Genomic DNA, 27,171 nt, shown 5'->3' with positions numbered 1-27,171 from the left:
CTCATATCATAACACTACATACAGACAAGTCTAACACTAACCTACCCTCATATCATAACACTAACCTACCCTCATATCATAACACTACAAACAGACATGTCTACCACTAACCTACCCTCATATCATAACACTAACCTACCCTCATATCATAACACTAACCTACCCTCATATCATAACACTACATACAGACATGTCTACCACTAACCTACCCTCATATCATAACACTACATACAGACATGTCTACCACTAACCTACCCTCATATCATAACACTAACCTACCCTCATATCATAACACTACATACAGACATGTCTACCACTAACCTACCCTCATATCATAACACTACATACAGACATGTCTACCACTAACCTACCCTCATATCATAACACTACATACAGACATGTCTACCACTAACCGACCCTCATATCATAACACTAACCTACCCTCATATCATAACACTAACCTACCCTCATATCATAACACTAACCTACCCTCATATCATAACACTACATACAGACATGTCTAACACTAACCTACCCTCATATCATAACACTACATACAGACATGTCTACCACTAACCTACCCTCATATCATCTCACTAACCTACCCTCATATCATAACACTAACCTACCCTCACATGATAACACTACAGACAGACATGTCTAACACTAACCTACCCTCATATCATAACACTAACCTACCCTCATATCAGCTCACTAACCTAGCCTCATATCATAACACTACATACAGACAAGTCTAACACTAACCTACCCTCATATCATAACACTAACCTACCCTCATATCATAACACTGCATACAGACATGTCTAACACTAACCTACCCTCATATCATAACACTACATACAGACATGTCTACCACTAACCTACCCTCATATCATAACACTACATACAGACATGTCTAACACTAACCTACCCTCATATCATAACACTAACCTACCCTCATATCATAACACTACATACAGACATGTCTACCACTAACCTACCCTCATATCATAACACTACATACAGACATGTCTAACACTAACCTACCCTCATATCGTAACACTACATACAGACATGTCTATCACTAACCTACCCTCATATCATAACACTACATACAGACATGTCTAACACTAACCTACCCTCATATCATAACACTAACCTACCCTCATATCATAACACTAACCTACCCTCATATCATAACACTAACCTACCCTCATATCATAACACTAACCTACCCTCATATCATAACACTACATACAGACATGTCTACCACTAACCTACCCTCATAGTTGCACCCCTTCTGAAAAAACCTACACTCGATCCCTCCGATGTCAACAACTACAGACCAGTATCCCTTCTTTCTTTTCTCTCCAAAACTCTTGAACGTGCCGTCCTTGGCCAGCTCTCCCGCTATCTCTCTCAGAATGACCTTCTTGATCCAAATCAGTCAGGTTTCAAGACTAGTCATTCAACTGAGACTGCTCTTCTCTGTATCACGGAGGCGCTCCGCACTGCTAAAGCTAACTCTCTCTCCTCTGCTCTCATCCTTCTAGACCTATCGGCTGCCTTCGATACTGTGAACCATCAGATCCTCCTCTCCACCCTCTCCGAGTTGGGCATCTCCGGCGCGGCCCACGCTTGGATTGCGTCCTACCTGACAGGTCGCTCCTACCAGGTGGCGTGGCGAGAATCTGTCTCCTCACCACGTGCTCTCACCACTGGTGTCCCCCAGGGCTCTGTTCTAGGCCCTCTCCTATTCTCGCTATACACCAAGTCACTTGGCTCTGTCATAACCTCACATGGTCTCTCCTATCATTGCTATGCAGACGACACACAACTAATCTTCTCCTTTCCCCCTTCTGATGACCAGGTGGCGAATCGCATCTCTGCATGTCTGGCAGACATATCAGTGTGGATGACGGATCACCACCTCAAGCTGAACCTCGGCAAGACGGAGCTGCTCTTCCTCCCGGGGAAGGACTGCCCGTTCCATGATCTCGCCATCACGGTTGACAACTCCATTGTGTCCTCCTCCCAGAGCGCTAAGAACCTTGGCGTGATCCTGGACAACACCCTGTCGTTCTCAACCAACATCAAGGCGGTGGCCCGTTCCTGTAGGTTCATGCTCTACAACATCCGCAGAGTACGACCCTGCCTCACACAGGAAGCGGCGCAGGTCCTAATCCAGGCACTTGTCATCTCCCGTCTGGATTACTGCAACTCGCTGTTGGCTGGGCTCCCTGCCTGTGCCATTAAACCCCTACAACTCATCCAGAACGCCGCAGCCCGTCTGGTGTTCAACCTTCCCAAGTTCTCTCACGTCACCCCGCTCCTCCGCTCTCTCCACTGGCTTCCAGTTGAAGCTCGCATCCGCTACAAGACCATGGTGCTTGCCTACGGAGCTGTGAGGGGAACGGCACCTCAGTACCTCCAGGCTCTGATCAGGCCCTACACCCAAACAAGGGCACTGCGTTCATCCACCTCTGGCCTGCTCGCCTCCCTACCACTGAGGAAGTACAGTTCCCGCTCAGCCCAGTCAAAACTGTTCGCTGCTCTGGCCCCCCAATGGTGGAACAAACTCCCTCACGACGCCAGGACAGCGGAGTCAATCACCACCTTCCGGAGACACCTGAAACCCCACCTCTTTAAGGAATACCTAGGATAGGATAAAGTAATCCTTCTCACTCCCCCCCCCTTAAAAGATTTAGATGCACTATTGTAAAGTGGCCGTTCCACTGGATGTCATAAGGTGAATGCACCAATTTGTAAGTCGCTCTGGATAAGAGCGTCTGCTAAATGACTTAAATGTAAATGTAAATATCATAACACTAACCTACCCTCATATCATAACACTAACCTACCCTCATATCATAACACTACATACAGACATGTCTACCACTAACCTACCCTCATATCATAACACTACATACAGACATGTCTACCACTAACCTACCCTCATATCATAACACTACATACAGACATGTCTACCACTAACCGACCCTCATATCATAACACTAACCTACCCTCATATCATAACACTAACCTACCCTCATATCATAACACTAACCTACCCTCATATCATAACACTACAAACAGACATGTCTACCACTAACCTACCCTCATATCATCTCACTAACCTACCCTCATATCATAACACTAACCTACCCTCACATGATAACACTACAGACAGACATGTCTAACACTAACCTACCCTCATATCATAACACTAACCTACCCTCATATCTGCTCACTAACCTAGCCGCATATCATAACACTACATACAGACAAGTCTAACACTAACCTACCCTCATATCATAACACTAACCTACCCTCATATCATAACACTGCATACAGACATGTCTAACACTAACCTACCCTCATATCATAACACTACATACAGACATGTCTACCACTAACCTACCCTCATATCATAACACTACATACAGACATGTCTAACACGAACCTACCCTCATATCATAACACTAACCTACCCTCATATCATAACACTACATACAGACATGTCTACCACTAACCTACCCTCATATCATAACACTACATACAGACATGTCTAACACTAACCTACCCTCATATCGTAACACTACATACAGACATGTCTATCACTAACCTACCCTCATATCATAACACTACATACAGACATGTCTAACACTAACCTACCCTCATATCATAACACTAACCTACCCTAATATCATAACACTATATACAGACATGTCTACCACTAACCTACCCTCATATCATAACACTACATACAGACATGTCTACCACTAACCTACCCTCACATCATAACACTAACCTCCCTCATATCATAACACTAAACTACCCCTCATATCATACCACTAACCTACCCTCATATCATAACACTACATACAGACATGTCTAACACTAACATACCCTCATATCATAACACTAACCTACCCTCATATCATAACACTACATACAGACATGTCTACCACTAACCTACCCTCATATCATAACACTACATACAGACAAGTCTAACACTAACCTACCCTCATATCATAACACTACATACAGACATGTCTACCACTAACCTACCCTCATATCATAACACTAACCTACCCTCATATCATAACACTAACCTACCCTCATATCATAACACTACATACAGACATGTCTAACACTAACCTACCCTCATATCATAACACTACATACAGACAAGTCTAACACTAACCTACCCTCATATCATAACACTACATACAGACATGTCTACCACTAACCTACCCTCATATCATAACACTAACCTACCCTCATATCATAACACTACATACAGACATGTCTAACACTAACCTACCCACATATCATAACACTAACCTACCCTCATATCATAACACTACATACAGAGATGTCTAACACTAACCTACCCTCATATCATAACACTACATACAGACATGTCTACCACTAACCTACCCTCATATCATAACACTAACCTACCCTCATATCATAACACTAACCTACCCTCATATCATAACACCAGCCTACCCTCATATCATAACACTACATACAGACATGTCTACCACTAACCTACCCTCATATCATAACACTACATACAGACATGTCAACCACTAACCTACCCTCATATCATAACGCTAACCTACCCTCATATCATAACACTAACCTACCCTCATAGCATAGCACTACATACAGACATGTCTACCACTAACATACCCTCACATCATAACACTAACCTACCCTCATATCATAACACTACATACAGACATGTCTACCACTAACCTACCCTCATATCATAACACTAACCTACCCTCATATCATAACACTAACCTACCCTCATATCATAACACTACATACAGACATGTCTACCACTAACCTACCCTCATATCATAACACTACATACAGACATGTCTAACACTAACCTACCCTCATATCGTAACACTACATACAGACATGTCTATCACTAACCTACCCTCATATCATAACACTACATACAGACATGTCTACCACTAACCTACCCTCATATCATAACACTAACCTACCCTCATATCATAACACTAACATACCCTCATATCATAACACTAACCTACCCTCATATCATAACACTACATACAGACATGTCTACCACTAACCTACCCTCATATCATAACGCTAACCTACCCTCATAGCATAGCACTACATACAGACATGTCTACCACTAACATACCCTCACATCATAACACTAACCTACCCTCATATCATAACACTAACCTACCCCTCATATCATACCACTAACCTACCCTCATATCATAAAACTACAAACAGACATGTCTAACACTAACCTACCCTCATATCATAACACCAACCTACCCTCATATCATAACACTACATACAGACATGTCTAACACTAACCTACCCTCATATCATAACACTAACCTACCCTCATATCATAACACTAACCTACCCTCATATCATAACACTACATACAGACAAGTCTAACACTAACCTACCCTCATATCATAACACTAACCTACCCTCATATCATAACACTACAAACAGACATGTCTAACACTAACCTACCCTCATATCATAACACTAACCTACCCTCATATCATAACACTAACCTACCCTCATATCATAACACTACATACAGACATGTCTAACACTAACCTACCCTCATATCATAACACGACATACAGACATGTCTAACACTAACATACCCTCATATCATAACACTACATACAGACAAGTCTAACACTAACCTACCCTCATATCATAACACTAACCTACCCTCATATCATAACACTACAAACAGACATGTCTACCACTAACCTACCCTCATATCATAACACTAACCTACCCTCATATCATAACACTAACCTACCCTCATATCATAACACTACATACAGACATGTCTACCACTAACCTACCCTCATATCATAACACTACATACAGACATGTCTACCACTAACCTACCCTCATATCATAACACTAACCTACCCTCATATCATAACACTACATACAGACATGTCTACCACTAACCTACCCTCATATCATAACACTACATACAGACATGTCTACCACTAACCTACCCTCATATCATAACACTACATACAGACATGTCTACCACTAACCGACCCTCATATCATAACACTAACCTACCCTCATATCATAACACTAACCTACCCTCATATCATAACACTAACCTACCCTCATATCATAACACTACATACAGACATGTCTAACACTAACCTACCCTCATATCATAACACTACATACAGACATGTCTACCACTAACCTACCCTCATATCATCTCACTAACCTACCCTCATATCATAACACTAACCTACCCTCACATGATAACACTACAGACAGACATGTCTAACACTAACCTACCCTCATATCATAACACTAACCTACCCTCATATCAGCTCACTAACCTAGCCTCATATCATAACACTACATACAGACAAGTCTAACACTAACCTACCCTCATATCATAACACTAACCTACCCTCATATCATAACACTGCATACAGACATGTCTAACACTAACCTACCCTCATATCATAACACTACATACAGACATGTCTACCACTAACCTACCCTCATATCATAACACTACATACAGACATGTCTAACACTAACCTACCCTCATATCATAACACTAACCTACCCTCATATCATAACACTACATACAGACATGTCTACCACTAACCTACCCTCATATCATAACACTACATACAGACATGTCTAACACTAACCTACCCTCATATCGTAACACTACATACAGACATGTCTATCACTAACCTACCCTCATATCATAACACTACATACAGACATGTCTAACACTAACCTACCCTCATATCATAACACTAACCTACCCTCATATCATAACACTAACCTACCCTCATATCATAACACTAACCTACCCTCATATCATAACACTAACCTACCCTCATATCATAACACTACATACAGACATGTCTACCACTAACCTACCCTCATATCATAACACTAACCTACCCTCATATCATAACACTAACCTACCCTCATATCATAACACTACATACAGACATGTCTACCACTAACCTACCCTCATATCATAACACTACATACAGACATGTCTACCACTAACCTACCCTCATATCATAACACTACATACAGACATGTCTACCACTAACCGACCCTCATATCATAACACTAACCTACCCTCATATCATAACACTAACCTACCCTCATATCATAACACTAACCTACCCTCATATCATAACACTACAAACAGACATGTCTACCACTAACCTACCCTCATATCATCTCACTAACCTACCCTCATATCATAACACTAACCTACCCTCACATGATAACACTACAGACAGACATGTCTAACACTAACCTACCCTCATATCATAACACTAACCTACCCTCATATCTGCTCACTAACCTAGCCGCATATCATAACACTACATACAGACAAGTCTAACACTAACCTACCCTCATATCATAACACTAACCTACCCTCATATCATAACACTGCATACAGACATGTCTAACACTAACCTACCCTCATATCATAACACTACATACAGACATGTCTACCACTAACCTACCCTCATATCATAACACTACATACAGACATGTCTAACACGAACCTACCCTCATATCATAACACTAACCTACCCTCATATCATAACACTACATACAGACATGTCTACCACTAACCTACCCTCATATCATAACACTACATACAGACATGTCTAACACTAACCTACCCTCATATCGTAACACTACATACAGACATGTCTATCACTAACCTACCCTCATATCATAACACTACATACAGACATGTCTAACACTAACCTACCCTCATATCATAACACTAACCTACCCTAATATCATAACACTATATACAGACATGTCTACCACTAACCTACCCTCATATCATAACACTACATACAGACATGTCTACCACTAACCTACCCTCACATCATAACACTAACCTCCCTCATATCATAACACTAAACTACCCCTCATATCATACCACTAACCTACCCTCATATCATAACACTACATACAGACATGTCTAACACTAACATACCCTCATATCATAACACTAACCTACCCTCATATCATAACACTACATACAGACATGTCTACCACTAACCTACCCTCATATCATAACACTACATACAGACATGTCTAACACTAACCTACCCTCATATCATAACACTACATACAGACATGTCTAACACTAACCTACCCTCATATCATAACACTACATACAGACAAGTCTAACACTAACCTACCCTCATATCATAACACTACATACAGACATGTCTACCACTAACCTACCCTCATATCATAACACTAACCTACCCTCATATCATAACACTACATACAGACATGTCTAACACTAACCTACCCACATATCATAACACTAACCTACCCTCATATCATAACACTACATACAGAGATGTCTAACACTAACCTACCCTCATATCATAACACTACATACAGACATGTCTACCACTAACCTACCCTCATATCATAACACTAACCTACCCTCATATCATAACACTAACCTACCCTCATATCATAACACCAGCCTACCCTCATATCATAACACTACATACAGACATGTCTACCACTAACCTACCCTCATATCATAACACTACATACAGACATGTCAACCACTAACCTACCCTCATATCATAACGCTAACCTACCCTCATAGCATAGCACTACATACAGACATGTCTACCACTAACATACCCTCACATCATAACACTAACCTACCCTCATATCATAACACTAACCTACCCCTCATATCATACCACTAACCTACCCTCATATCATAAAACTACATACAGACAAGTCTAACACTAACCTACCCTCATATCATAACACTAACCTACCCTCATATCATAACACTACAAACAGACATGTCTAACACTAACCTACCCTCATATCATAACACCAACCTACCCTCATATCATAACACTACATACAGACATGTCTAACACTAACCTACCCTCATATCATAACACTAACCTACCCTCATATCATAACACTAACCTACCCTCATATCATAACACTACATACAGACAAGTCTAACACTAACCTACCCTCATATCATAACACTAATCTACCCTCATATCATAACACTACAAACAGACATGTCTAACACTAACCTACCCTCATATCATAACACCAACCTACCCTCATATCATAACACTACATACAGACATGTCTAACACTAACCTACCCTCATATCATAACACTAACCTACCCTCATATCATAACACTAACCTACCCTCATATCATAACACTACATACAGACATGTCTAACACTAACCTACCCTCATATCATAACACGACATACAGACATGTCTAACACTAACATACCCTCATATCATAACACTACATACAGACAAGTCTAACACTAACCTACCCTCATATCATAACACTAACCTACCCTCATATCATAACACTACAAACAGACATGTCTACCACTAACCTACCCTCATATCATAACACTAACCTACCCTCATATCATAACACTAACCTACCCTCATATCATAACACTAACCTACCCTCATATCATAACACTACATACAGACATGTCTACCACTAACCTACCCTCATATCATAACACTACATACAGACATGTCTACCACTAACCTACCCTCATATCATAACACTAACCTACCCTCATATCATAACACTACATACAGACATGTCTACCACTAACCTACCCTCATATCATAACACTACATACAGACATGTCTACCACTAACCTACCCTCATATCATAACACTACATACAGACATGTCTACCACTAACCGACCCTCATATCATAACACTAACCTACCCTCATATCATAACACTAACCTACCCTCATATCATAACACTAACCTACCCTCATATCATAACACTACAAACAGACATGTCTACCACTAACCTACCCTCATATCATCTCACTAACCTACCCTCATATCATAACACTAACCTACCCTCACATGATAACACTACAGACAGACATGTCTAACACTAACCTACCCTCATATCATAACACTAACCTACCCTCATATCTGCTCACTAACCTAGCCGCATATCATAACACTACATACAGACAAGTCTAACACTAACCTACCCTCATATCATAACACTAACCTACCCTCATATCATAACACTGCATACAGACATGTCTAACACTAACCTACCCTCATATCATAACACTACATACAGACATGTCTACCACTAACCTACCCTCATATCATAACACTACATACAGACATGTCTAACACGAACCTACCCTCATATCATAACACTAACCTACCCTCATATCATAACACTACATACAGACATGTCTACCACTAACCTACCCTCATATCATAACACTACATACAGACATGTCTAACACTAACCTACCCTCATATCGTAACACTACATACAGACATGTCTATCACTAACCTACCCTCATATCATAACACTACATACAGACATGTCTAACACTAACCTACCCTCATATCATAACACTAACCTACCCTAATATCATAACACTATATACAGACATGTCTACCACTAACCTACCCTCATATCATAACACTACATACAGACATGTCTACCACTAACCTACCCTCACATCATAACACTAACCTCCCTCATATCATAACACTAAACTACCCCTCATATCATACCACTAACCTACCCTCATATCATAACACTACATACAGACATGTCTAACACTAACATACCCTCATATCATAACACTAACCTACCCTCATATCATAACACTACATACAGACATGTCTACCACTAACCTACCCTCATATCATAACACTACATACAGACATGTCTAACACTAACCTACCCTCATATCATAACACTACATACAGACATGTCTAACACTAACCTACCCTCATATCATAACACTACATACAGACAAGTCTAACACTAACCTACCCTCATATCATAACACTACATACAGACATGTCTACCACTAACCTACCCTCATATCATAACACTAACCTACCCTCATATCATAACACTACATACAGACATGTCTAACACTAACCTACCCACATATCATAACACTAACCTACCCTCATATCATAACACTACATACAGAGATGTCTAACACTAACCTACCCTCATATCATAACACTACATACAGACATGTCTACCACTAACCTACCCTCATATCATAACACTAACCTACCCTCATATCATAACACTAACCTACCCTCATATCATAACACCAGCCTACCCTCATATCATAACACTACATACAGACATGTCTACCACTAACCTACCCTCATATCATAACACTACATACAGACATGTCAACCACTAACCTACCCTCATATCATAACGCTAACCTACCCTCATAGCATAGCACTACATACAGACATGTCTACCACTAACATACCCTCACATCATAACACTAACCTACCCTCATATCATAACACTAACCTACCCCTCATATCATACCACTAACCTACCCTCATATCATAAAACTACATACAGACAAGTCTAACACTAACCTACCCTCATATCATAACACTAACCTACCCTCATATCATAACACTACAAACAGACATGTCTAACACTAACCTACCCTCATATCATAACACCAACCTACCCTCATATCATAACACTACATACAGACATGTCTAACACTAACCTACCCTCATATCATAACACTAACCTACCCTCATATCATAACACTAACCTACCCTCATATCATAACACTACATACAGACAAGTCTAACACTAACCTACCCTCATATCATAACACTAATCTACCCTCATATCATAACACTACAAACAGACATGTCTAACACTAACCTACCCTCATATCATAACACCAACCTACCCTCATATCATAACACTACATACAGACATGTCTAACACTAACCTACCCTCATATCATAACACTAACCTACCCTCATATCATAACACTAACCTACCCTCATATCATAACACTACATACAGACATGTCTAACACTAACCTACCCTCATATCATAACACGACATACAGACATGTCTAACACTAACATACCCTCATATCATAACACTACATACAGACAAGTCTAACACTAACCTACCCTCATATCATAACACTAACCTACCCTCATATCATAACACTACAAACAGACATGTCTACCACTAACCTACCCTCATATCATAACACTAACCTACCCTCATATCATAACACTAACCTACCCTCATATCATAACACTAACCTACCCTCATATCATAACACTACATACAGACATGTCTACCACTAACCTACCCTCATATCATAACACTACATACAGACATGTCTACCACTAACCTACCCTCATATCATAACACTAACCTACCCTCATATCATAACACTACATACAGACATGTCTACCACTAACCTACCCTCATATCATAACACTACATACAGACATGTCTACCACTAACCTACCCTCATATCATAACACTACATACAGACATGTCTACCACTAACCGACCCTCATATCATAACACTAACCTACCCTCATATCATAACACTAACCTACCCTCATATCATAACACTAACCTACCCTCATATCATAACACTACAAACAGACATGTCTAACACTAACCTACCCTCATATCATAACACTACATACAGACATGTCTACCACTAACCTACCCTCATATCATCCCACTAACCTACCCTCATATCATAACACTAACCTACCCTCACATGATAACACTACAGACAGACATGTCTAACACTAACCTACCCTCATATCATAACACTAACCTACCCTCATATCAGCTCACTAACCTAGCCTCATATCATAACACTACATACAGACAAGTCTAACACCAACCTACCCTCATATCATAACACTAACCTACCCTCATATCATAACACTACAAACAGACATGTCTAACACTAACCTACCCTCATATCATAACACTACATACAGACATGTCTACCACTAACCTACCCTCCTATCATAACACTACATACAGACATGTCTAACACTAACCTACCCTCATATCATAACACTAACCTACCCTCATATCATAACACTACATACAGACATGTCTACCACTAACCTACCTTCATATCATAACACTACATACAGACATGTCTAACACTAACCTACCCTCATATCGTAACACTACATACAGACATGTCTAACACTAACCTACCCTCATATCATAACACTAACCTACCCTCATATCATAACACTACATACAGACATGTCTACCACTAACCTACCCTCATATCATAACACTACATACAGACATGTCTAACACTAACCTACCCTCATATCGTAACACTACATACAGACATGTCTATCACTAACCTACCCTCATATCATAACACTACATACAGACATGTCTAACACTAACCTACCCTCATATCATAACACTAACCTACCCTCATATCATAACACTAACCTACCCTAATATCATAACACTATATACAGACATGTCTACCACTAACCTACCCTCATATCATAACACTACATACAGACATGTCTAACACTAACCTACCCTCATATCATAACACTAACCTACCCTCATATCATAACACTAACCTACCCTCATATCATAACACTAACCTACCCTCATATCATAACACTACATACAGACATGTCTAACACTAACCTACCCTGATATCATAACACTAACCTACCCTCATATCATAATACTAACCTACCCTCATATCATAACACTACATACAGACATGTCTACCACTAACCTACCCTCATATCATAACACTACATACAGACATGTCTACCACTAACATACCCTCATATCATAACACTACATACAGACATGTCTACCACTAACTTACCCTCACATCATAACACTAACCTCCCTCATATCATAACACTAACCTACCCCTCATATCATACCACTAACCTACCCTCATATCATAACACTACATACAGACATGTCTAACACTAACATACCCTCATATCATAACACTAACCTACCCTCATATCATAACACTACATACAGACATGTCTACCACTAACCTACCCTCATATCATAACACTACATACAGACAAGTCTAACACTAACCTACCCTCATATCATAACACTACATACAGACATGTCTACCACTAACCTAACCTCATATCATAACACTAACCTACCCTCATATCATAACACTACATACAGACATGTCTAACACTAACCTACCCTCATATCATAACACTACATACAGACATGTCTACCACTAACCTACCCTCATATCATAACACTACATACAGACATGTCTACCACTAACCTACCCTCATATCATAACACTACATACAGACATGTCTACCACTAACCGACCCTCATATCATAACACTAACCTACCCTCATATCATAACACTAACCTACCCTCATATCATAACACTAACCTACCCTCATATCATAACACTACAAACAGACATGTCTAACACTAACCTACCCTCATATCATAACACTACATACAGACATGTCTACCACTAACCTACCCTCATATCATCTCACTAACCTACCCTCATATCATAACACTAACCTACCCTCACATGATAACACTACAGACAGACATGTCTAACACTAACCTACCCTCATATCATAACACTAACCTACCCTCATATCAGCTCACTAACCTAGCCTCATATCATAACACTACATACAGACAAGTCTAACACCAACCTACCCTCATATCATAACACTAACCTACCCTCATATCATAACACTGCATACAGACATGTCTAACACTAACCTACCCTCATATCATAACACTACATACAGACATGTCTACCACTAACCTACCCTCATATCATAACACTACATACAGACATGTCTAACACTAACCTACCCTCATATCATAACACTAACCTACCCTCATATCATAACACTACATACAGACATGTCTACCACTAACCTACCTTCATATCATAACACTACATACAGACATGTCTAACACTAACCTACCCTCATATCGTAACACTACATACGGACATGTCTATCACTAACCTACCCTTATATCATAACACTACATACAGACATGTCTAACACTAACCTACCCTCATATCATAACACTAACCTACCCTCATATCATAAAACTAACCTACCCTAATATCATAACACTAACCTACCCTCATATCATAACACTAACCTACCCTAATATCATAACACTATATACAGACATGTCTACCACTAACCTACCCTCATATCATAACACTACATACAGACATGTCTAACACTAACCTACCCTCATATCATAACACTAGCCTACCCTCATATCATAACACTAACCTACCCTCATATCATAACACTAACCTACCCTCATATCATAACACTACATACAGACAAGTCTAACACTAACCTACCCTCATATCTTAACACTAACCTACCCTCATATCATAACACTACAAACAGACATGTCTAACACTAACCTACCCTCATATCATAACACCAACCTACCCTCATATCATAACACTACATACAGACATGTCTAACACTAACCTACCCTCATATCATAACACTAACCTACCCTCATATCATAACACTAACCTACCCTCATATCATAACACTACATACAGACATGTCTAACACTAACCTACCCTCATATCATAACACTACATACAGACATGTCTAACACTAACATACCCTCATATCATAACACTACATACAGACAAGTCTAACACTAACCTACCCTCATATCATAACACTAACCTACCCTCATATCATAACACTACAAACAGACATGTCTACCACTAACCTACCCTCATATCATAACACTAACCTACCCTCATATCATAACACTAACCTACCCTCATATCATAACAATAACCTACCCTCATATCATAACACTACATACAGACATGTCTACCACTAACCTACCCTCATATCATAACACTACATACAGACATGTCTACCACTAACCTACCCTCATATCATAACACTAACCTACCCTCATATCATAACACTACATACATACATGTCTACCACTAACCTACCCTCATATCATAACACTACATACAGACATGTCTACCACTAACCTACCCTCATATCATAACACTACATACAGACATGTCTACCACTAACCGACCCTCATATCATAACACTAACCTACCCTCATATCATAACACTAACCTACCCTCATATCATAACACTAACCTACCCTCATATCATAACACTACAAACAGACATGTCTAACACTAACCTACCCTCATATCATAACACTACATACAGACATGTCTACCACTAACCTACCCTCATATCATCTCACTAACCTACCCTCATATCATAACACTAACCTACCCTCACATGATAACACTACAGACAGACATGTCTAACACTAACCTACCCTCATATCATAACACTAACCTACCCTCATATCAGCTCACTAACCTAGCCTCATATCATAACACTACATACAGACAAGTCTAACACTAACCTACCCTCATATCATAACACTAACCTACCCTCATATCATAACACTGCATACAGACATGTCTAACACTAACCTACCCTCATATCATAACACTACATACAGACATGTCTACCACTAACCTACCCTCATATCATAACACTACATACAGACATGTCTAACACTAACCTACCCTCATATCATAACACTAACCTACCCTCATATCATAACACTACATACAGACATGTCTACCACTAACCTACCCTCATATCATAACACTACATACAGACATGTCTAACACTAACCTACCCTCATATCGTAACACTACATACAGACATGTCTATCACTAACCTACCCTCATATCATAACACTACATACAGACATGTCTAACACTAACCTACCCTCATATCATAACACTAACCTACCCTCATATCATAACACTAACCTACCCTAATATCATAACACTATATACAGACATGTCTACCACTAACCTACCCTCATATCATAACACTACATACAGACATGTCTAACACTAACCTACCCTCATATCATAACACTAACCTACCCTCATATCATAACACTAACCTACCCTCATATCATAACACTAACCTACCCTCATATCATAACACTACATACAGACATGTCTAACACTAACCTACCCTCATATCATAACACTAACCTACCCTCATATCATAATACTAACCTACCCTCATATCATAACACTACATACAGACATGTCTACCACTAACCTACCCTCATATCATAACACTACATACAGACATGTCTACCACTAACATACCCTCATATCATAACACTACATACAGACATGTCTACCACTAACCTACCCTCACATCATAACACTAACCTCCCTCATATCATAACACTAACCTACCCCTCATATCATACCACTAACCTACCCTCATATCATAACACTACATACAGACATGTCTAACACTAACATACCCTCATATCATAACACTAACCTACCCTCATATCATAACACTACATACAGACATGTCTACCACTAACCTACCCTCATATCATAACACTACATACAGACAAGTCTACCACTAACCTAACCTCATATCATAACACTAACCTACCCTCATATCATAACACTACATACAGACATGTCTAACACTAACCTACCCTCATATCATAACACTACATACAGACAAGTCTAACACTAACCTACCCTCATATCATAACACTACATACAGACATGTCTACCACTAACCTACCCTCATATCATAACACTAACCTACCCTCATATCATAACACTACATACAGACATGTCTAACACTAACCTACCCACATATCATAACACTAACCTACCCTTATATCATAACACTACATACAGACATGTCTAACACTAACCTACCCTCATAACACTAACCTACCCACATATCATAACACTAACCTACCCTTATATCATAACACTACATACAGACATGTCTAACACTAACCTACCCTCATAACACTACATACAGACATGTCAACCACTAACCTACCCTCATATCATAACGCTAACCTACCCTCATAGCCTAGCACTACATACAGACATGTCTACCACTAACATACCCTCACATCATAACACTAACCTACCCTCATATCATAACACTAACCTACCCCTCATATCATACCACTAACCTACCCTCATATCATAACACTACATACAGACAAGTCTAACACTAACCTACCCTCATATCATAACACTAACCTACCCTCATATCATAACACTACAAACAGACATGTCTAACACTAACCTACCCTCATATCATAACACTACATACAGACATGTCTACCACTAACCTACCCTCATATCATAACACTAACCTACCCTCATATCATAACACTACATACAGACATGTCTAACACTAACCTACCCTCATATCATAACACTACATACAGACATGTCTAACACTAACCTACCCTCATATCCTAACACTACATACAGACATGTCTAACACTAACATACCCTCATATCATAACACTACATACAGACATGTCTACCACTAACCTACCCTCATATCATAACACTAACCTACCCACATATCCTAACACTAACCTACCCTCATATCATAACACTACATACAGACATGTCTAACACTAACCTACCCGCATATCATAACACTACATACAGACATGTCTACCACTAACCTACCCTCATATCATAACACTAACCTACCCTCATCTCATAACACTAACCTACCCTCATATCATAACACGAACCTACCCTCATATCATAACACTAACCTACCCTTATATCATAACACTACATACAGACATGTCTACCACTAAACTACCCTCATATCATAACACTACATACAGACATGTCTACCACTAACATACCCTCATATCAAAACACTACATACAGACATGTCTACCACTAACCTACCCTCACATCATAACACTAACCTACCCTCATATCATAACACTAACCTACCCCTCATATCATACCACTAACCTACCCTCATATCATAACACTACATACAGACAAGTCTAACACTAACCTACCCTCATATCATAACACTAACCTACCCTCATATCATAACACTACAAACAGACATGTCTAACACTAACCTACCCTCATATCATAACACCAACCTACCCTCATATCATAACACTACATACAGACATGTCTAACACTAACCTACCCTCATATCATAACACTACATACAGACATGTCTAACACTAACATACCCTCATATCATAACACTACATACAGACATGTCTACCACTAACCTACCCTCATATCATAACACTAACCTACCCTCATATCATAACACTAACCTACCCTCATATCATAACACTAACCTACCCTCATATCATAACACTACATACAGACATGTCTACCACTAACCTACCCTCATATCATAACACTACATACAGACATGTCTACCACTAACCTACCCTCATATCAGACAACCACTAACCTACCCTCATATCATAACACTAACCTACCCTCATATCATAACACTAACCTACCCTCATATCATAACACTAACCTACCCTCATATCATAACACTACATACAGACATGTCTACCACTAACCGACCCTCATATCATAACACTAACCTACCCTCATATCATAACACTAACCTACCCTCATATCATAACACTAACCTACCCTCATATCATAACACTAACCTACCCTCATATCATAACACTAACCTACCCTCATATCATAACACTAACCTACCCTCATATCATAACACTACATACAGACATGTCTAACACTAACCATTTGAATTTGTAAAAGTTTATTTACCAGATCTGTTGATTGATGATGATGGTGAGATGAAGGTGGCTGTAGTTGTTGTTGTTGTTGTTGTAGTGATGGTTGGTGCCACTGAAAAAATGGAGAGATAGATACAGTGTGGGAGGGAGGGAGGGAGGGAGGGAGGGAGGGAGGGAGGGAGGGAGGGAGGGAGGGAGGGAGGGAGGGAGGGAGGGAGGGAGGGTAATACAGAAACAGAGATAGAGAAACAGAGAGTGATGTAGAGAGATAGATACAGTGTTGGAGGGAGGGACGGTAATACAGAAACAGAGAGATAGAGAAACAGAGAGATAGAGAAACAGAGAGATAGAGAAACAGAGAGAGAGATACAGTGCATGATACATATTGTTGTAACTTTCCTCTCTAGACAGACAGATGTAAAGACAGGAAGGTTCCTCTTGTTCCTGTTGAAGTCTGTTAGTTCTACTTTAGCTCAACATCTCTCTCTCTCTCTCTCTCTCTCTCTCTCTCTCTCTCTCTCTCTCTCTCTCTCTCTCTCTCTCTCTCTCTCTCTCTCTCTCTCTCTCTCTCTCTCTCTCTCTCTCTCCCCCTCTCTCTCTCTCTGCAGGTTTCATGATGACAGTCATACTGAAACTTGGGGTTTTATATCTTGAACACATGACTGCTTAGTGATACTGAGACATATCTAGAAGCACACAGTTATTACAGAGGAAGTTACAGTGTTCTGGTCCAGTGTCTTTTCACACCACTACAAACACACAGACATTACAGAGGAAGTTACAGTGTTCTGGTCCAGTGTCTTTTCACACCACTACAAACACACAGACATTACAGAGGAAGTTACAGTGTTCTGGTCCAGTGTCTTTTCACTCCACTACAAACACACAGTTATTACACAGGAAGTTACAGTGTTCTGGTCCAGTGTCTTTTCACTCCACTACAAACACACAGTTATTACACAGGAAGTTACAGTGTTCTGGTCCAGTGTCTTTTCACTCCACTACAAACACACAGTTATTACACAGGAAGTTACAGTGTTCTGGTCCAGTGTCTTTTCACACCACTACAAACACACAGTTATTACAGAGGAAGTTACAGTGTTCTGGTCCAGTGTCTTTTCACACCACTACAAACACACAGACATTACAGAGGAAGTTACAGTGTTCTGGTCCAGTGTCTTTTCACACCACTACAAACACACAGACATTACAGAGGAAGTTACAGTGTTCTGGTCCAGTGTCTTTTCACACCACTACAAACACACAGACATTACAGAGGAAGTTACAGTGTTCTGGTCCAGTGTCTTTTCACACCACTACAAACACACAGACACACCCAGCCTCCACTAACACACTGACTGCCTGCTGTCAACCACTGAACTACTACTACTGATACGATGTTTAGTTCAATGATACATTTCACTAAACTGGTTGTTGACAACTAATAACAGTTAATAACAGTTAATAACAGTTAATAACAGCATATTTACCCAAGGTTCTAGATGTGATTACTATTTTACGGCTATATATTATTTACATTGTCAGACATAACAAACCGTAGTTATTGTTATCTGATAGACTGATATAGTAGACTGCTAGATATTATTTACATTGTCAGACATAATATTCTCTAGTTATTGTTATCTAATTGACTGATATAATAGAAAGCTATGTATATTACTGTCATTGTCAGACATAACATAGCTACATAGCTACATAGTTACTGCAGGTGTACAGAATGGAAAGCAGAGGAGGCTGGTGGAGAAATAGGAGGATCGGCTCATCCTAATGGCTGGAATAGAATAGATGTAACAGTATTGGACCTCCGTTCCAGTCCAGCCATTACAATGAGCACTTCCTCCGATATATCCTCCCACCAGCCACCACTGATGTAAAGAGTTGATCCACTGACCCACAGAGAGGATAAATCTAGTGTAGTCTGCAGGTCTCCATCTTCTATCAGACACACACCAGTATGTCCCAGAATCCTCTGTTCTCAGCTCTTTGATGTGCACTGTGAAGACTGATGTTCTGGGGTTATCCCTCAGGGAAAACCTGCCTTTATACACAACTTCATTATGTACCGTAGTTCTTACATTATCTTCACAGGTTAAAGGACTGTCCCCTTTACAGAATAACTTCTCATTACTCTTATGGTCATCTGGATATTTACAAGTAAGCCTGGCAATCTCCCCCACCTGTCCAGTCACATTGATTGGTTTGACGTCCCTCCAATCTGTGAATGACATAAACCTGTTCAGTCGTCTTTACAGATTTTGATAGATAAGACGTCCCTCCAGTCTGTCAATGGCATGTACATTGTTTTGATACATTAGTTGTGATTAGCTGTGAAAATACCTTTGCTCAAATAATACACTTGTAGAAATGGTCACTTACCAGTAACATGCAGTTGTACCTGTGTAATCAGTGAAATGTAACTAGCTACGACTCCACACCAGTAGGTCCCAGTATCATCTTCAGTCAGGTCCCTGATGGTCACTGTGGAGAATCTTTCACTTCTGTTGTCAGACACAGAGAAACGACCAGCTTCTGCAGTTGTCTGGTGAGAAGCGATCATATAAACACAAGTCTTGAAGTCATTGCTTTCCTTGCAGAAATACTTGGTTCTGTCCTCATGGTCCTCTGGATAGTTGCATCTGATGGTAGCTTCTCCTCCCAGATAGGCCGTCTCTGTGACTGACTTCTCACAGCAGTCATCTGTCAATAGGAACACACATCAAAACCTTAGTCTAATACTATAGACTGGCTTCTCACAGTAGTCACCTGTCAATAGCAACACACATCACAACCTTAGTCTAATACTATAGACTGACTTCTCACAGCAGTCATCTGTCAATAGGAACACACATCACAACATTAGTCTAATACTATAGACTGACTTCTCACAGCAGTCACCTGTCAATAGCAACACACATCACAACCTTAGTCTAATACTATAGACTGACTTCATTGACTAGTGGTACTGATCATGTGATAACATATGTAGCTAAATTCATTTTATAAAGTTAAAGTAAAAGTCTCTCACCCTTCTTCACATCCAGCTCTACCTTGGTATAACTGTCACGTATAGTAGGTTTGTCCACTCCACACCAGTAGGTCCCTTCATCTTGTCTGGTCAGTTGTCTGATGATCACCTTGAAGTAGTTTCTTCCAGTGATGTCATACAGAGAGAATCTACCACTGTTTACCCAGGTGTTCTTCAATCCAGTTCTGATTTGATACTTACAACTCCAACTTGAACGATTCTCCCGACATAAATATTTGTCATGACTTCTGTCTAATATGTAATAATCACAGTCGATGATGACAGTTCCTCCAGAGTATCCTGTCACTTTGAAGGAGCTCAAACAACCTTTCAATCAGACAAGAGAAAATACCTCTTAGTTTAGTGTTTTGTAATACTAATCAAATAAAATCAAATCTACGTTTATTTTGTCACGTGGCCGAATACAACCGGTGTAGACCTTACAGTGAAATGCTTACTTACAAGCCCCTAACAAATTTAAGTAAAAAATAGGTATTAGGTAAACAATAGATAAGTAAAGAATTAAAATAAAACATCAAAATGACAGTGAAAATAACAGTAGCGAGGCTGTATACAGGTGGTACCGGTACAGAGACAGTGTGGAGGCTATATACAGGTGGTACCGGTACAGAGACAGTGTGGAGGCTATATACAGGTGGTACCGGTACAGAGACAGTGTGGAGGCTATATACAGGTGGTACCGGTACAGAGACAGTGTGGAGGCTGTATACAGGTGGTACCGGTACAGAGACAGTGTGGAGGCTGTATACAGGTGGTACCGGTACAGAGACAGTGTGGAGGCTATATACAGGTGGTACCGGTACAGAGACAGTGTGCAGGGGCACCGGTTAGCCGGGCTAATTGAGGTAATATGTACATGTAGGTAGAGTTAAAGTGACTATGCATAGATGATAAATGTATTTACTGTTCGGATTCCTACACCAGTGGCATCCTCAAATTATACACACAGTACATACATACACACCGTAGTGTTTCCTTATCTGTAGTAGCAGCCTTTATAAGAAAACTAACTGGATGTTATTACATTGTTATAGACAGTTATAACAAGCTTATTACCTGTCATGAAGGAGAGGAGGATGACTATCAGCAGGATCCTCATCTTGTTGTGTTCCAGGTTGGTCCAGGTGTCTATAGGTCCTGATATAATGCTGTGTTCTCTCCAGGTTGGTCCAGGTGTCTATAGGTCCTGATATAATGCTGTGTTCTCTCCAGGTTGGTCCAGGTGTCTATAGGTCCTGATATAATGCTGTGTTCTCTCCAGGTTGGTCCAGGTGTCTATAGGTCCTGATATAATGCTGTGTTCTCTCCAGGTTGGTCCAGGTGTCTATAGGTCCTGATATAATGCTGTGTTCTCTCCAGGTTGGTCCAGGTGTCTATAGGTCCTGATATAATGCTGTGTTCTCTCCAGGTTGGTCCAGGTGTCTATTGGTCCTGATATAGTACTGTGTGTCCAAGTCTACAACTCTCTCTGTTCTCTCTCTACTTATAGGAACTTAAATACAAACTTAATGTACTTCATGTACTCTCTCTCTCTCTCTCTCTCTGCCCCTCCCTCTCTCTAACTCACTCTTTGCACTCTCGTACAACTATGTACTTCCCTATTTCTGCATCTCTCTCTCTCTCTACTAGTTCAAACCCTCCTACCAAATGTTATTTCTGACAGCCCCTCCCTCTTCCTCCTTAACCAATCACATCTATGTTCCTACATCACACAGTAGAGAGAGAGAGAGGGAGGGTGAGAGAAAGAGAGACAGAGTCCTCTATGGATCATAGCACAGAAACACATTCAAACACTCTCATTCAGACTGGAGGCTGTCTACAGAGGAGAGAAACAGAGTTATTCTGCCACTGGAGACTGTCTACAGAGGAGAGAAACAGAGTTATTCTGCCACTGGAGACTGTCTACAGAGGAGAGAAACAGAGTTATTCTGCCACTGGAGACTGTCTACAGAGGAGAGAAACAGAGTTATTCTGTCACTGGAGGCTGTCTACAGAGGAGAGAAACAGAGTTATTCTGCCACTGGAGGCGTCTACAGAGGAGAGAAACAGAGTTATTCTGCCACTGGAGACTGTCTACAGAGGAGAGAAACAGAGTTATTCTGCCACTGGAGGGCAGTCTCCCTCCATCTCTCTCTCCCTCCAGCTCTCTCTCCCTCCATCTTTCCCTCAATCTCAGCTCTGTGCGTCTAATGACATTGGTACATGCTGATGAGACAGGTACAGAGTGACAGGTACTGAGTTTACTGACAGCACCAGTGGAGGCTGGTGAGGGGAGGACTACTTATAGTAATGGCTAGAATGGAACGTATCAAATACATAAATATATTGGTGCTTTATTGATAAATACACATAGTCTCATTTCCCAGTTGTCATGACTGTCCTGTGAGGATCAGACTGATGGGGGGTGACAGTAACCAGGCCTCTCTCTCTCCAACAGAGAGGAGAGGGGGAGCTGTTGATTCGTCACCTTCACACCCTGCTGTAAATCTCTGGAGGGGGACACTTTGTCTCTCTACCCTTTAGTATTGGGATTGGAATGTCTTTTGTCTAGAGAGACTTTTGCCCAAAACTCTAACTTTGGAACACTATTTCTAACATCCGAATGTAGAATGTAGATTGTAGAATGTACATGTCAAGTTTCCATCCAATAGACACTGTAAAATGAAGATAATATTTTTGTTAAGAATTTGATTCAAATTTTCTAACGAGTACATAGTTTTGATGATACATTGCCCAGTAAGTAGCCACGCCCGAGGGACCTCAGAGAGCGTTTCAGCATGATGGTAACACCCCATTTTTACTAGAGTGTATAAAGGATTGCCTAAGAATTAACATATCAGACCAGAACATTTCTGTGTTGCTGCTGGCGTGTAAAGTGGTCAGGAGCTGAACACTGAAAAATCAACCTTTAGACCAGAAAGATGTGAGACCATGGAAACGGTTAGAACTTAACCTCAACACGAGGTGAAGAAGATAAACTCACCTTCCTTTAGACCACAGAGACGAAGAGCTGCAGCTCATGTCCATCTTGGTCCGAATCCTGAGTGCCAACACGAGGAGGAAGAGGCGAGAAGCTCACCTCAGACAATCACTGGTACAGCTGATTAGCTGTCTTAAGTCAGATATCGAGGAAAACGAATCTAAAGGACTATCTTGCTATGCTCATCACCAACGCGCATCACTGTTGACATGGCTGGTTATCTTCCAGAGTGAACAACAGTAGAAGACGGGAAAGGGAAACCCCTTTCGGACAATCAGAGCCAAACAGCTGGAAGGTCAACAACTTTCCGAAAAGGCTCCGACCAAGATAAACGAAGAACAGCATTCAACACGTAAATACATTCATTATTTCTTATACCGAACGGGCGGTGGTTCGTGTGCAAAGAATGCGATTAATGGGAGAATAGTTATGGAATGTGACCATGATAAGTGTCCATTTCAAGCCGTCATATCTTGTTAGTCCACTAGGGACTTTTGTCTCATGCAAGTATGTGTGTGTTCTGTTATTATTTAGTTAGTTAGTAAATAAATGATTCAACCAAATTGTATAGTACTGAATAATGATCAAGGTTGGGGTTCTTGCAGATCCAAGAAGGTTACGACTGTTCAGAATGAGACTGATATGAGTTAATGATTAATAAGTGACTGTTCAGAAAGATAATTGATATGAGGTAATAATTAATAAGTGACTGTTCAGATGAGAATTGATATGAGTTAATAATTCATAAGTGACTGTTCAGAATGAGACTGATATGAGGTAATAATTAATAAGTGACTGTTCAGAATGAGAATTGATATGAGGTAATAATTAATAAGTGACTGTTCAGAATGAGACTGATATGAGGTAATAATTAATAAGTGACTGTTCAGAATGAGAATTGATATGAGGTAATAATTAATAAGTGACTGTTCAGAATGAGACTGATATGAGGTAATAATTAATAAGTGACTGTTCAGAATGAGAATTGATATGAGGTAATAATTAATAAGTGACTGTTCAGAATGAGACTGATATGAGGTAATAATTAATAAGTGACTGTTCAGAATGAGAATTGATATGAGGTAATAATTAATAAGTGACTGTTCAGAATGAGACTGATATGAGGTAATAATTAATAAGTGACTGTTCATAATGAGACTGATATGAGGTAATAATTAATAAGTGACTGTTCAGAAAGAGAATTGATATGAGGTAATGATTAATAAGTGACTGTTCAGAATGAGACTGATATGAGGTAATAATTAATAAGTGACTGTTCAGAATGAGACTGATATCAGGTAATAATTAATAAGTGACTGTTCAGAATGAGACTGATATGAGGTAATAATTAATAAGTGACTGTTCAGAAGAGAATTGATATGAGTTAATAATTAATAAGTGACTGTTCAGAATGAGAATTGATATGAGGTAATAATTAATAAGTGACTGTTCAGAATGAGACTGATATGAGGTAATAATTAATAAGTGACTGTTCAGAATGAGACTGATATGAGGTAATAATTAATA

General features: G+C 39.9%; 2 protein-coding genes across 3 annotated transcripts in view; one reads left to right on the top strand and one right to left on the bottom strand.

The window, feature by feature from the left end:
• Positions 1-20,018, top strand: part of LOC139541667 (CMRF35-like molecule 5) — a 167,318-nt gene extending 147,300 nt beyond the window's left edge. Inside the window, exon 6 of the mRNA XM_071346588.1 lies at positions 20,005-20,018. Within this exon, the coding sequence (XP_071202689.1) occupies positions 20,005-20,018 (14 nt within the window). The remainder of the gene's footprint in view (positions 1-20,004) is intronic.
• A 1,081-nt stretch (positions 20,019-21,099) lies between these two features.
• LOC139568239 (polymeric immunoglobulin receptor-like) lies at positions 21,100-24,260 on the bottom strand. Of its 2 annotated transcripts, XM_071389990.1 has the most exons (4): positions 23,721-24,260; positions 22,644-22,970; positions 21,995-22,315; positions 21,100-21,833 (listed from the first exon to the last, which is right to left on the bottom strand). In XM_071389990.1, exons 1-4 carry the CDS (start codon positions 23,761-23,763, stop codon positions 21,310-21,312), a joined length of 1,215 nt encoding a protein of 404 aa, XP_071246091.1. In that variant the 5' UTR covers positions 23,764-24,260; the 3' UTR covers positions 21,100-21,309. The 2 variants fall into 2 exon arrangements, with proteins under 2 accessions (XP_071246091.1, XP_071246092.1); XM_071389991.1 differs by having other exon boundaries at positions 21,692-22,315; positions 23,721-24,257.
• Positions 24,261-27,171: the final 2,911 nt, after the last annotated feature.

This window comes from Salvelinus alpinus, chromosome 2 (genome assembly GCF_045679555.1).
Source record: "Salvelinus alpinus chromosome 2, SLU_Salpinus.1, whole genome shotgun sequence".
Classification (NCBI taxonomy): domain Eukaryota; kingdom Metazoa; phylum Chordata; class Actinopteri; order Salmoniformes; family Salmonidae; genus Salvelinus; species Salvelinus alpinus.
The sequence above is the reverse complement of the archived record's forward strand: the minus strand, read 5'-3'. Positions and strand labels throughout refer to the sequence as shown.